This window comes from Bombyx mandarina, chromosome 13 (assembly GCF_030267445.1).
Source record: "Bombyx mandarina strain Sakado chromosome 13, ASM3026744v2".
NCBI lineage: Eukaryota > Metazoa > Arthropoda > Insecta > Lepidoptera > Bombycidae > Bombyx > Bombyx mandarina.
The window spans coordinates 15155991-15170380 of NC_143220.1; the positions used below are offsets into that span (position 1 = coordinate 15155991).

A 14390-nucleotide genomic window follows, 5' to 3' on the forward strand; every position below is an offset into this window, starting at 1 on the left:
ACAAAGCGTGGCATCAAAAACAGTCATTTTGCCTCCCGTGGAATATGAAACGTCTGAATCGCTTTGTGACATTATAACACTGAGCTACATGGCGCTTAGAGTATACATAAGCAAGCTTAGCTAAGCAAGAACAGCTTGCATAGGTATAGGCTCTAAGACATGGTGTTACAGACGCGTACGGAACGCGTCCTAACACTGGTTCTTTGAAATTGTTTTTACATTTATGAAAGCTTAAATCTAACCATAATAATAATAATCTATATATATAACAATGAAACCCGTTTTCCGTTGTCACGACATAACATGAAAACGGCTTGACCGATTTGGCTTATTTTTTTTTTGTAGTTTTCTAATACTCTGTACAAGGTTCTTACGGAAACAAATATTAAGAAAATCTCTCAGAAATATTGAAAAATATACATTTAATTTTGCATATTTATTTGTGAACTATTCCACGCGGACGAAGTCGTGGGCAAAAGCTAGTAAATCAATAAATAAATATTTACAATCACGCCACGTTAACTTGTCTCGTGATAAGTTCGTAAAGAACTTGTGTTACAGGTACCAGATAACGGAAATATATGTAAGATTTTTATTATACACATACATATATTTAATATACATCCATAGCCCTGGAAAAGACATTTATATTTATCATACAAATATCTTCCCTTGGCGGGATTCGAACCTGCGACCCCCTTGTGTAGTGACCATGTCACTTACCACTACACCAGACAGCCGTTATAGCCATAATAATAATAATAATAATAATGAGTGACTGAAAAAGTATATACATAGTTATCACCTGATAATCAAATAAACGTTAAGCTATTTTCTGATTTTGGGAGGCTAGCAAGCGACCCTCTTGATGATAAGTAATTAATAAGACTCGTACACAACAACGTGAATGCCATAATCTACCTTGAAACTAGGTAGGTCATCTACCTTAAAGTAGTTAGAACTTTCGTAGCGTGTGCCAGAAATATGCTCTGCAATCGGTTAACATACCAGTTCTTCCTAGAAGGAAGTAAATTGTAGGCTTATTTCACGGCAATTAACACGTTCCGATCTTTGGTAGCAGCTTAACGCTTGTTTTTTTCTCAGGGTCGGGGGCCGAACCTCCGACGAGGTTCCCGCGCCTAAGGGGGCGCGCGAGGTATGTGGGACTTGACGATTTGCTGATGTTTGGAGCAGACCGCGGGCCCAAGGAGTTTTACGGCCCTACTGCACTAAGCGACTCCCCTGAACTCTTACACCCGACGTCCGATCTCCGTCCGGGGTCAGAACCCGGTCAGAGTACGGGAGTTCTCGCGGTCAACACTACTTCAACACACCAGACTCGCGGTGCCATCCCGAGGATGCCCGACCGACGGGTCGTCGAGGCGATAGTCGATGACCAACGACGCCGGTCTGCGCGGTACGGCACCCTACCAAGCGGCCCGGGCGATGCCGCTGGTGTTCCGGGATACCCCGCTGGGTGGCAGCTTAATGCTAGGTCAACGTCGCTTGTGTTACGCACGTATGGAAAACAGCTATTCTGCATATGTGTTGTCTAAATATTATTGTATTAAGGATAAGACAACCGAAGTATTATTTCACCTAAGACTTAGGTACATCAAAAGCCTCAAAGTTCTTTTGTAGTTGTGGGCTGTGGCGATCGCTTCACGTATGGTAGATATATCATAAAGTGGAATTAATAAAATTAGCTAATTAACTCCAAAATTAGCTCCTAAAATTTTTCTAAATATGATAATTTGTATCGGAAAAAAAAACCTTACAATTTGAGTTTTAGTTTCGATTTAAAAAATAATTCCAGTATTTGTGTCCAAGTACATAATAATATATATAATTACGATGGTACATATTCATACTAATATTATAAATGTGCAAGTGTGTTTGTTTGTTTATTTGTGTTTGTTTGTCCTTTTTTATATCGAAATGTAGCAACGGATTGACACGTCTAGCACTTTTCATCTCGAAAAAAAAAACTCATTCGCGCGGAAATTAGTTTATAATATTTAGAAAAACTAATTGACACTATTCCTTGATCATGCAGGCGAAACCACGAGTAACACTTAGTAAATATATATTAAGAAATTACTTCATGTCACCAGTTAGTTTTTTTGCACGAAACATCCAAAACTTATTATTATAGAGTTCCAAAACTATTTTTTGTTTTTTTCGGACCGGTAATCTAGCTGGAGCGCATCTTGTGTTAATTGGTCACAGGAGCTCATAGACATTTGTAAGTAAATTAATAAATACTAGAGATCCCGCATTAGTCGAAATTCGACTATAATTAATTGGAATTGTAAGTTTGTACACTAATATGATTGTATTTTATACTTCTATAGGTATAATCACAAATTTCGCCAATTATAAAATATTTTATTTCACACTGTAAAAAATATTAACAACAATATTTAATCTATTCTCAATTTGACAACAGACGCCAAAAACAAAAGTTTGACAATAAATAGTATGCATGCGTGTGTGCGTCAAATACATGGTATGTAGTGTGTGTAATGTTCTCTTTATTCATTTACTGTATCTTTAATGCATTATTTTGAAAAAATTTTAGCATTGTGCACTTCTTCTCTATCTTCTCTATAAGTGTGCAAACTTTCATACTCCTCCGTCCGCGCAATTCTAGTAAAAAGGGATACAAAGTTTTTGCTTCACGTATTAATATATAGATAAATAAACAAATAAATAGAATAATAGGAACTAGGGTTAATGTCGTGCCTGTGGTTGAGTCGTCGTGGCCTAAAGGATAAGACGTCCGGCGCATTCGTATGTAACGATGTAACGTTGTTCGAATCTCGCAGGCAGGTACCAATTTTTCTCATGAAATACGTACTTAACGATTGTTCACGATTGACTTCCACGGGGAAGGAATAACATTGTGTAATAAAAATCAAACCCGCATAATTACAATTTGCGTAATTACTGGTGGTAGGACGTCTTGTGAGTCCGCACGGGTAGGTACCACCGCCCTGCCTGTTTCTGCCGAGAAGCAGTAATGCGTTTCGGTTCGAAGGGTGAGGCAGCCGTTTAGCCGTGTGTGGCGGTATTTACGTTCTAGATGTCTATGGGCTCCGGTAACCACTTAACACCAGGTAGGCTATGAGCTCGTCCCATGTAAGCAATAAAAAATGTAATCGCTTCTATTATTATTCCCATAATTACATTTACGTTGTAGTTAATTATTACTTAAGCTTAATTCATTATTGAGAAGATATACCGAAGCGTTATTAAATACTATCAGTATCAGTGTTTGTTCCAATATGCTGGCTAAGTGCATAATTAGCGAAAAGAACAATTTATTTTGTTGATTATTTTTAACTTAATTCAATTTAGCATCATTGAAATAATTTATATCGCTAATTAAATTGTAACTATGATAAGAGAATATTCTGTGCTGATCCGACTACACCAAGGGCGATATTAGGGTGAGAAGAAAATGAAGAAGCTTGCAAAATCATGCTAATGCGATTAAAATTTCAGAGAAATAGAGTCCGAAGTGTCGTGAAACGGATAGAGTTGATGATTACAAAAGAAAGAGAAAGAAATAAAAGAAAAAAAGTCATTTTCTATATCGATAATAAAAGAGAAAGAGAGGTATGTCAGATTATAGAAATTAAATTCCACAAAGAGATTATACAGAGGACTGACATAACACCGCAGCAACTAGCTTCTATGCATTAACAAAACTGAGGCCACGTGGCCATTTTAGTTGGTCGGGTCATCGTTCTCGTTGAATTCGTCACTTACACTGGTGCTAGGACCTCTTGTGAGTTCGCGCGGGTGGGTACCACCACCCCGCCTATTTCTGCCGTTAAGCAGTAATGCGTTTCGGTTTGAAGGGTGAGGCAGCCGTTGTAACTATACTGAGACCTTATATCTTGAGAACTTATATCTCAAAGTGGGTGGCGAATTTGCGTTGTAGATGTCTATGGGCTCCGGTAACCACTTAACACTAGGTGGGCTGTGAGCTCGTCCACTCATCTAAGCAATAAAAATTAAATAAAGAATAATTGCAACGAAGGGCTCATTAACCCACAGACGCAGCTCACTGAGTTTCTGACCGGATCTTCTCAGTGGCTCGCGTTTTCGATCCGGTCGTATACTCAGCGAAGCACTGCTCTTGCTAGGATTAGAGTTAGCAACGTCGTTAGGTTTGAGCCCTTTGAGCTCACTTACTCGCTCGATTACGCTGGTATAGCCTCTCAAGGCTACCATTTTGGTAGCAAAAGAGGAAAAAGTTGGTCGCGTTTCCAATCCAGCGATACATTCAGCGAAGCACTGCTCTTACTAGGGCTAGTCCTATCAGACTGAACCCCGAAAACCTCCCCGTCCGTACTTCATTACATAGGTATATATATACATGTAAACATTTATTTTAAGTAATATTCTTTAAAAAAATATCACGGTTTACCTGATTGCTAGTTTTCTTTTAAGCAAAACCACAGAGCAGCGCCAGATTGATATAAATGACGGTACAAAGAGATATGATTATTTGAATTCAAAAGAACAATTTCAAAGGTGCCTACTTGTATGCGAACGACAGTTGCACTCCGGTCGAGACCTTCCGGCAATTCACTTTCCCCTGTAATTATAAAATAAAAATACATCGATCAAAAGAACTTAATGAGTGTATTTTGCAGCAATTCGTTAATTGACGGACACTAGTACATAGCTCCTATGTCAATAATTACTCTCATATTAGCAACTCCGTTTCATTTTCATTTATATTCTCAGACTAATCTGTATAGTTCACGAGCTGTTAGCTTTGTGGGATAATAATGATTACATTGACATACAAACATTTTATCCCTCGTTCTAGAATGCCGATATACTCCCGTAAACTTAATAAATAATGACAGTTTACCTGAATATAAAAGTATAAGAGTAAGCAATAAAGTGTAGAATATTGAACCTGCACTCAAACTTATTCAGAATGGAACGTATTCGATATTCCGACCATTAAAGCGGATGCTAAGCATGGTTAACTAGCGTTGAATTTAATTAAGAAGTCAATCATATCTTACTGTCGTCTCGAATTCGTTTGGCCATTTCTCATTGGAGAGAAAGAGAAAGGCATACATTAACACCTCCTATATGAGGATACAGTAAAAGATCACCTGTGCTCACTACTGTAATTCTACCGGTCGGTAGAGCACCTGTCCCTTTCATACGGTTCAAGCTTAACCCGAACCGAACGAGTGCGAGTAGGAGTAGTTAATATGAGCTACAGATTCAATAGGTTACAAGCGGATAGCCGCTGTCATTGAAAAGTATCACTTAAGTTATCGGCATAAGGTTTTTAATATTTAAATTTGATGATAACCGGAGTTTTTAAATTTTAGAACAGGACGGAAGGTTCAACTGAATCGAAAGTCGGTATAATTTCGACGCGTTCGGAAATCGAATTAAGAACGTTAGAGTGAGAGGTGCACGGAGGTTCTATAGAGCGGTGGCAATTTTATTGTTGTTGGTGGCAGAGATTTTTTCCAAGGCGTGTAAATGGGAGTAGGCGCGCGAGTGGGCGCGCCGGTACAACAAGCGCGCTCTTCAGTGTTCTGGCTGAGCTTCAAGCGAGCGCGTGCGAACCGAGTGCTATCCGATAAATTGTCGCATCGTAACTATCTTATCATACGAATGAAGTTATTCGTTCGAATTTAGAACTGCAACAGTGTATTGCTTTGAGTGGACTTTGTCGGTGCCGTATGTTGAGCTTCCAGGGAGATCGCAATAGGAAGGTGGCCCGACCATGTTGATATCGGCGGGCAGTGGCCCCACGCCCGAGTTTTCCCCCGTCTCGTGCTGCGCGTCCTGGAAAATGGAATCAGCGCCTCCTGCACCCGCGGCAATCACACAACCTTTGAACATATCCACTAATGGTACGTTAGACATACTATTACTATATGAATAAATATTTATTCATATTCATAAATATTCATTCATTATTTTCTTTATTGGTGGTAGGACCTCTTGTGAGTCCACAAGGGTAGGTACCACCACCCTGCCTATTTCTGCCGTGAAGCAGTAATGCGTTTCGGTTTGAAGGGTGGGGCAGCCGTTGTAATAATTGAGACCTTAGAACTTATATCTCAAGATGGGAGGCGCATTTACGTTGTAGATGTCTATGGGCTCCAGTAACCACTTAACATCAGGTGGGCTGTGAGCTCGTCCACCCATCTAAGCAATAAAAAAATAAAAAGTTTGTTTGTTGTTGTTTTTCTTTCATCTGTTATGTTTTATAATATAAAGAACAAAATGAACAATGTCTTTTTAAGCGTGTCTACATAAATTAAATGCTACAGAAAGAGACACGAGGAACAAAATTTAAGATCAATAATGTTTGCATTATTTCGCTTTTGTTTACTTTAATTCGGTAAAGACAAGGTTTTTTTTTTGTAAAAAAAAACATTCTTTGTGTTTTATATTATGCATATATAATAGTTATTTCATAGAATAATGAATTAACAAAATTAATAATTTAATGACAATTTAAAATGATTTTAATTTACATTCTGACTTAATTATTATTTAAAAGCCCCAAATCAACCAGACTTATCCTTCGAGGACTGTTTGTTCCGCAGTTTCGGGTTGGTTCCCCAATTGGAGTCAAAACATTGAAAATATTTTTTATGTATCAATGATTTTATTTATCATGTGCATGTTTCCGGCATCTATAAAGTGAGAGAAAATCTCGGATTTTAGTTTTCATACCTTTAACTTGAAAAAGCCAATAGTTTCCCGTAGTCTTTTCTTTTACTTCATTTCCGGCATACAATAGTAATTTTATGAGGTTATCTAAACAATGTGTCCTAATATATTACTACTAAGAACAAGCTACATTTAAACAAACCTTTGATTACTTAAAAGCTTACTAACTAACAACCACAGTATTAAAATTACGATAGTTAACTAAGTTCTCAAAGACTCAACAAAGTTAACAGGGCGTATTGCATTTTATTGTTTGAAAAACAGAAGCCATTTTTCTAGACACACGTTAAGGCGAAGGTACTAACTCGACTTATGAAAAGGGAAAACTACGACAATCGCTATGCCAAGGCCTGGTATTAATTTTGAGATACGGAAACGATTATATGCACAACTGTAATATGTCGCAAAGAGGTCACCGACCGAAATACATGCATTACGCATCTTTGCATATTTAATTTATTGTGAATGCGAGATGTAGAGTTCATTCAAGCATAAGAATACAAATTGGTGAAAATTTATCAACGATTTGCTTATTTGTGTTTTATGTTAATTACAAATCAATGATACAAAATAAAATTATTCACGATACATAAAGGGTATTTGTTTCTATAGTTTGTGTAGGATGTTAGAATTTCAAACTTTCCAAATACAATGGAATATAAATACATATAATATTCTAAGACCTAAAATTAAATGCCAACTTGGGTGAATTATTTCTTTAGGTTCACCATTTTTTCAATACATTAATTACAGTGAAAGCTATGAATAAAATGAAATGGTAATAAATTTTTTTTTTTTTATTGTTTAGATGGGTAGACGAGCTCACAGCCCACCTAGTGTTAAGTAGTTACTGGGGCCCATAGACACATTGAGATATAGGTTCTAATGTCTCAGTATAGTACAGCGGCTGCCCCACCCTTAAAGCCGAAACGCATTACTGCTTCACGGCAGAAAATAGGCAGGGTGGTGGTACTACGTGTGGACTCACAAGAGGTCCTACCACCATTAATTACGCAAATTATAATTTTGCTGGTTTGATTTTTATTACACGATGGAAGTCAATCGTGAACATTTGTTGGGTACGTATTTTGAATTTCAATTCATTAAATAGTTAAAATAAGATGTGTGGTGTCGTGGGACACCGGATAGGAACGAAGTTTCTTATTATAAAAATATTAATTTTAAGTTCTATTCGAGGAATAAAGAAACTAATTATTCGGGTATACATTTCTATTATGATTTTTTTTATGATAAAAAAAAACTACTTTACAAAGTCATCAGCTTTATTTTATTCACAATGATTTATAAAAAATATATAATAAAAAAATATGTTATTACAAACTTAAGTCGTACACTGTGTGCATTACTAATAAACATCTTACGTTACGGACGTTTTTTCTCGGTTAGGGTACCCCTCCACATCGTACCATAAGGAGCTTCGTTCCAAAAAAATCACCATAAAAGCTCATCGTAAAGTCACGTAATTTGTCAACGGGTTGAAACTCCGACGATGGTGCGATGACTGAGCGCATACCGTCAGTCAGCATTTGAAACATAGTCCGCATTGTATTGCAAATCAAACTAATTAATCGGTAGATCGTAGAAAGATTGTCCGGTAGCGTTTCCGGTGAAGGTTGCTCAATATTCACGAGACGATGTATATCGTAATATACCATCGTAACGTTTTGATTAACGATATCAAATAATTGGACAAACGGAATTGGTTTCGATAATGTGAACGATTTGATGTGTGATTGCGGTACTTACCGAGAACCGGTATTAGAGCGGTGCTTTATTATATTTTTACTGGTGGTAGGACGTGTTGTGAGTCCGCACGGGTAGGTTGCTTATTTCTACCGTGAAACAGTAATGCGTTTCGGTTTGAAGGCTGGGGCACCCGTTGTAATGTAAAGACTGAGACCTTAGAACTCAGGTTTCAAGGTGAGTGGCGGCATTTACGTTGTAGTTTTCCATGAGCTCCGATAACCACTTAAACCAGGTAGGCCGTGAGCTCGTCTAACCATCTAAACAATATAAAAAAAGTTTAGCAAAATTGTGATGCTGTAAAGTTTTTTATTACTTTAATTTTTACATTACTAAATAAAGCTTAAAATCCGAGATGGCGGTATTATGAACAGTGTTATAACTGTTTTGTAAATATAATTAATTTAAATATATCACGAAATAAAGTAAAATCTAAAATCGGACCGATTAATGTAAGTGCTTGCATATTGAAGTTTTGTATTGTATTAAAGCAATTCGTTGACTACGAGCATTTTCTTAGATAAATAGCAGGTTTTGCTTTAGATTCAACTTGTTCGTTGCAAACTGACATTAAAGATTACAAACACAATTCATTCAGATTACGACACTTTCATTTTTTTATTACTAGGTAAGCATAGTGGCAAATTACAATGAATACCTTTTACTTTGAAAATATTGAGCTGTATTGTTAAAACCGAATTTATGTATGAAACTATAGCATGACTGATGAAGTAGTTAATAAAATTTAACAAAAAATATCCGTCTGGTTTGTATACGTATTTCTCGGTATGCTTAGAGTAGAGATATTAAAAGTAGAAGAAAAATTAATTTAATTAAAATGAAAATATTACAAATATTTTTTTTTAAATGATTTTGATCTGATTATAGATGCATTGTGTCTTATTATTGCATTCCATCGGTAGATGAGCCCACGGCTCACTTGATAATATCGAAGACCTATATAAATCAATTCCAATCTGTATACGTATCATTATTATTCATCCTAGTGGAAGTTGTGTTGTACAACGGCTACCTCACCCTTCTAACCAGAACAAAGACATTGATACTGACAACGGGATTGTTTCGCGGCTAAAATATACCGAACGGTGTAATTGCTGAATGACCTTAACTGCACGGTGCTATGCCTTCATCGCGGACGTTATATGTGGAAATGTGTTAGGACCAGCGGCATCCAAACACGGGCACTGTCACAATGCCTGATACGAATACACTAGACGAATTATCCCTTTAGGCCACTACAATTTCCGTACCTGTAGAGTTTAATGAACTGATTTTGTTAATGTATTAAATTATCAGTATAAAAATATACAGAGAATAATGCTTAGCGTTTTTTTTTGTATTGCCTAGATGTGTGGACGAGCTCACAGCCCACCTGGTGTTAAGTGGTTACTGGAACCCATAGACATCTACAGCTTAAATGCGCCACACACCTTGAGATATAAGTTGTAAGGTCTCAATATAGTTACAACGGCTGCCCCACCCTTCAAACCGAAACGCATTACTGCTTCACGGCAGAAATAGCGTCCTTCTTAAAATTGCCTTTAAAATCTTCTATCGCTCCAAATAAATAATAAATAATAATAATAAATATTTACTAACAATCACACCACGTTAACTGGTCCCGTGATAAGTTCGTAAAGAACTTGTGTTACAGGTACCAGATAACGGAAATAAATGTAAGATTTTTATTATACACATACATATATTTAAGATACGTCCATAACCCTGGAAAAGACATTTATATTTATCATATAAATACCTTCCCTTGGCGGGATTCGAACCCGCGACCCCCTTGTGTAGTGACCATGTCACTTACCACTACACCAGACGGCCGTTTCGATTTCGAATATCGATGGATCGTAGTTTACTCAATTGTTCCAATAGACACAGCCCACAGTGTTTCTCGCCGGGCGTTCTCAGTGGGTCGCGATTCCGATTCGGTGGTAGATCTTGCGAAGCATTGCTCTTGCTAGGGCTAGAGTTAGCAAATTCTCTTAGGTTGAGCCCGCGAGCTCACCTATTATTCCGAACTAGCCCTTTCAGGTAGCTACGAGCGAATAGGTAGTAGAAAAAACAGGATCACTTTATTATTAAGACAAGCCTATTAAATCAAATTTGCTATTAAAATTAATGCAATTAGGTTTTTTTCATATATACCAAACAAATAAATGTATTAAAAACATTTTTCCACTAAAACAAAAATAGAATAAAACAAATGCAAAAATCAGTACATATGGTTGAGATATATAAAAATGTTTTAGTGTAGCCGTTTCAAAATTAATATTTGTGTACTATTTTTAAAATATTTATGAAATTCTCTATGATGTGATCTGAAATTTTTTATAATTTTGATGAGTGGTATTTTAAACTTTGAAAAAAGTATGAATCTATGTTTTTTTAATAATAAACCGAAGTACGAATTGAGTTATTATTAAAAAGCGGGTATCTGAATTTAATCCAATAAAGATTATATCTATATGTATGAGTATGCCTGATAGATATATGTAACAAAAACAAATTAATGCTGCAGTAACAGATGTTTGAACCACATTATTTTATTGTACACTTCAAACGTTAAAAAACTATTATAGTGATTATAATTTTACTATTTCATTACTTTATTTATTCTATTAGTAGATAAATTAAAAAAAAAATGTTTTTCTTCAGTTGGATTATATATAATAATATGTTTAAGGTACATGATAGCTTTTACCTGACGATTTAAAATAATATACAAGATAAAACGGTATTTTTGGGTAAGTTAAAGAACTACTTTAAGTGACAATTACAATACAAAACTGATGACTTTGATAGATAAGTTTAATCTTTCTTGAACACATACATGTCTATCATCATCATCATCATCTCAGCCTGTCCATTGTCCACCCTGAACATAGGCCTCTCCAAGTGATCTCCAGTGCGGCCGGTCCGTTGCCACCTGCAACCAATGAAAATACATGTCTATGTCTTGCAAAACTTGTTTTTGAAATAATTAAATTGAATTTCAATATGCTTGCACACTTACTATCAGGTTTGTTTTCAAGTATGTTTCAGAGTCCATAGATTCCGACTAACAATAAATGCACTCCGAAGCGCATATCCGTCAACCAGCACTAAGAACTCGTTTTTCAATATTCACACATTAAAAGTCGTCCTTCGACTAAATATAACCCGAGTGAACATAAAAGTGGAATGATTAAAACATTTCATTCAGTTTTATGGATTTATTTTTTCATTTAATCGTATTTAATTTATGAATAACCTTTTCATATAATCGAATTTTAAAATTGTAATTTTTACGAATATAAGTTCAAAAGTAGAGGAGATAAAGTTTTATGTATATTCGGCTATAAAATCTAATTTTTCTTAAATGCAAGCTCTCTCTGTTACAGTATCGTTACACTTTGAATGAATTTAGCTCAAAAACCGTTGAGTTAATGTGAAAAGTTGCTGAGAGTGGCTAAAATTAAAATCATAAATGAGCTAAACTTTCAAGAAGGAATTTCTAATCGGAATTGACTACGTGTTTCGTCTTTTTTTATATCAAATATGAGACACGAAGTCACCGATAAATGAATTCTGCATAATATAAATTGAATATAATTCGATGCAATAAAAAATATGTAAAATATAAATGTTATAATAGCCCCGTGTGGAGTTAATTTGTGTAATCATCAATCGGCTATTGTGTACAATTTACGTATGTATAAGCACTATAAAACTATTAATCGTGTAAATGAGACATTAATCTATTAATTTATTGTAAGATATTATAATTTCATTGGTGTTCGTATAAAATATTTTCACGTCAATTATCTAACTCACGAGTTTGAATATTTTTATTGAGCACGTTGCCGCGGGGAATGTTTTTTTCATGTTAACGTTTCTATCGGAGCGTGTTTGATCAAGTGCGCTAATAAATCTAATTAACATTTAAATGGTGATCACGCATAATAATCAGCTGGCTTTGTAAACTGCGACGATGCTCCTTAATTAGTAGACAATGGGGACAATGTATTAATGAGCCGTTGAGTCGGCTAAAACATTGACACACAGTGTTCATGAATAAACTGTGGAACACTTGTTCACATGAGAGGGTGTCATGTGACGCAAGTGTAAGTCAATCCTGATGTAGTCGCAACTGTTCGAATAAATGTCAATAGGTAGGTTTTCTGTAAGACACTGATGAGTAATGAAATTTTTTGTGTTTTTATATTAATTTTGAACTCTATGAATATAAAAATATGAAACAAAACAGAGTCATTCCATCGAAGATATTCATAACATCGAAGACATGATTTAGAGCTGAGGTATACCCGTCCCTAAAACACTCAGCTCAATGTTTCACACATCAAACTACATCAAACAAACACAATTGAAATACCTATAGTAATAAAACATTTTTTTTGTACCTAACATCCACAATTCTTAACACCGAAGAATTGTAACTATACTCGAGACCTTAGAACTTATATCTCAAGATGGCTGGGGCATTTACGTTGTGGATGTCTATGGGCTTCAATAACCACTAAATACCAGGTGGACTGTGAGCTCGTCCACCCATCTAAGCAATAAAAAAAATATTATTACATCTTCTTTAAACTATTTTTCTTAGAAACTTAACTTATCTGCGATCATATGTGATTTGAACATTCTCATTTTGCACATTAAAAGACCAACTTAGCTTTGCGGTCGACATATTTTTGCTTTCGTACTTTTCTACGTAATGGTACTTAACGGGCAGACGTAAGTTTGTTATTTATAATTTTTTTAAGTCTAATCGCAGTCTATTCCAAAATCATCATCATCTTTTTTTAATGATAGTAGGACGACCTCTTGTGAGTCCGCGCGGGTAGGTACCACCGCCCTGCCTATTTCTGCCGTGAAGCAGTAATGCGTTTCGGTTTGAAGAGTGGGGCAGCCGTTGTAACTATACTGTGAACTTTTTTTTTTTTTTTTTTTTTTATTGCTTAGATGTGTGGACGAGCTCACAGCCCACCTGATGTTAAGTGGTTACTGGAGCCCATAGACATCTACAACGTAGACGCGCCACCCACCTTGAGATACAAGTTCTAAAGTCTCAGTATAGTTACAACGGCTACCCCACCCTTCAAACCGAAACGCATTACTGCTTCACGGCAGAAATAAGCAGGGCGGTGGTACCTATCCGCGCGGACTCACAAGAGGTCCTACCACCAGTAATTACGCAAATTATAATTTTGCGGGTTTGATTTTTATTACACGATGTTATTCCTTCACCGTGGAAGTCAATCGTGAACATTTGTTGAGTACATATTTCATTAGAAAAATTGGTACCCGCCTGCGGGATTCGAACACCGTTGCATCGCTTCAACACGAATGCACCGGACGTCTTATCCTTTAGGCCACGACGACTTCAGAACTTAGAACTTATATCTCAAGGTGGGTGGCGCATTTACTTTGTAGATGTCTATGGCTATGGCTCCAGTAACCACCTAACACCAGGAAGGCTGTGAGCTCGTCCATCCATCTAAGCAATAAAAAAAATATCATCATCTCAGCCTGTCCACTGTCCACTGTTGAACGTAGACCTCTCCAATTGATGTCCAGTGCGACCGCTTCGTTGCCACCTGCATTCAACGTGACCCAATGATTCTCACTGGGTCATCGGTCCATCTGGTAGGTGGCTGTCCTGCACTGCGCTTGCCAGTCCGTAGTCTCCACTCGAGAATCTTTCTGCCTCATCAGCCGCCCGACCTTCGCGCTGTGTGACCTGCCCAGTGTCACTTCAGCTTACTAATCCTACGAGCTATGTCAGCAACTTTGGTTCTTCTACGGATTTCCTCATTCCTGATTCGGTCTCGTAGAGAAATACCAATCATAGCCCTCTCCAT

General features: G+C 36.6%; 1 protein-coding gene and 1 long non-coding RNA gene across 2 annotated transcripts in view; one reads left to right on the top strand and one right to left on the bottom strand.

The window, feature by feature from the left end:
* Window positions 1-966: 966 nt before the first annotated feature.
* LOC114248540 (uncharacterized) lies at window positions 967-4967 on the bottom strand. Its single transcript, XR_016324084.1, has 3 exons — window positions 4892-4967; window positions 4439-4609; window positions 967-1017 (listed from the first exon to the last, which is right to left on the bottom strand). It is a non-coding gene; the product is annotated as an uncharacterized LOC114248540 (long non-coding RNA).
* Window positions 4968-5285: 318 nt separating this feature from the next.
* The window catches only part of LOC114248513 (paired box protein 6 homolog), a 45541-nt gene continuing 36436 nt past the window's right edge, over window positions 5286-14390 (top strand). Inside the window, exon 1 of the mRNA XM_089732363.1 lies at window positions 5286-5903. Within this exon, the coding sequence (XP_089588489.1) occupies window positions 5774-5903 (130 nt within the window). The 5' untranslated portion in view covers window positions 5286-5773. The remainder of the gene's footprint in view (window positions 5904-14390) is intronic.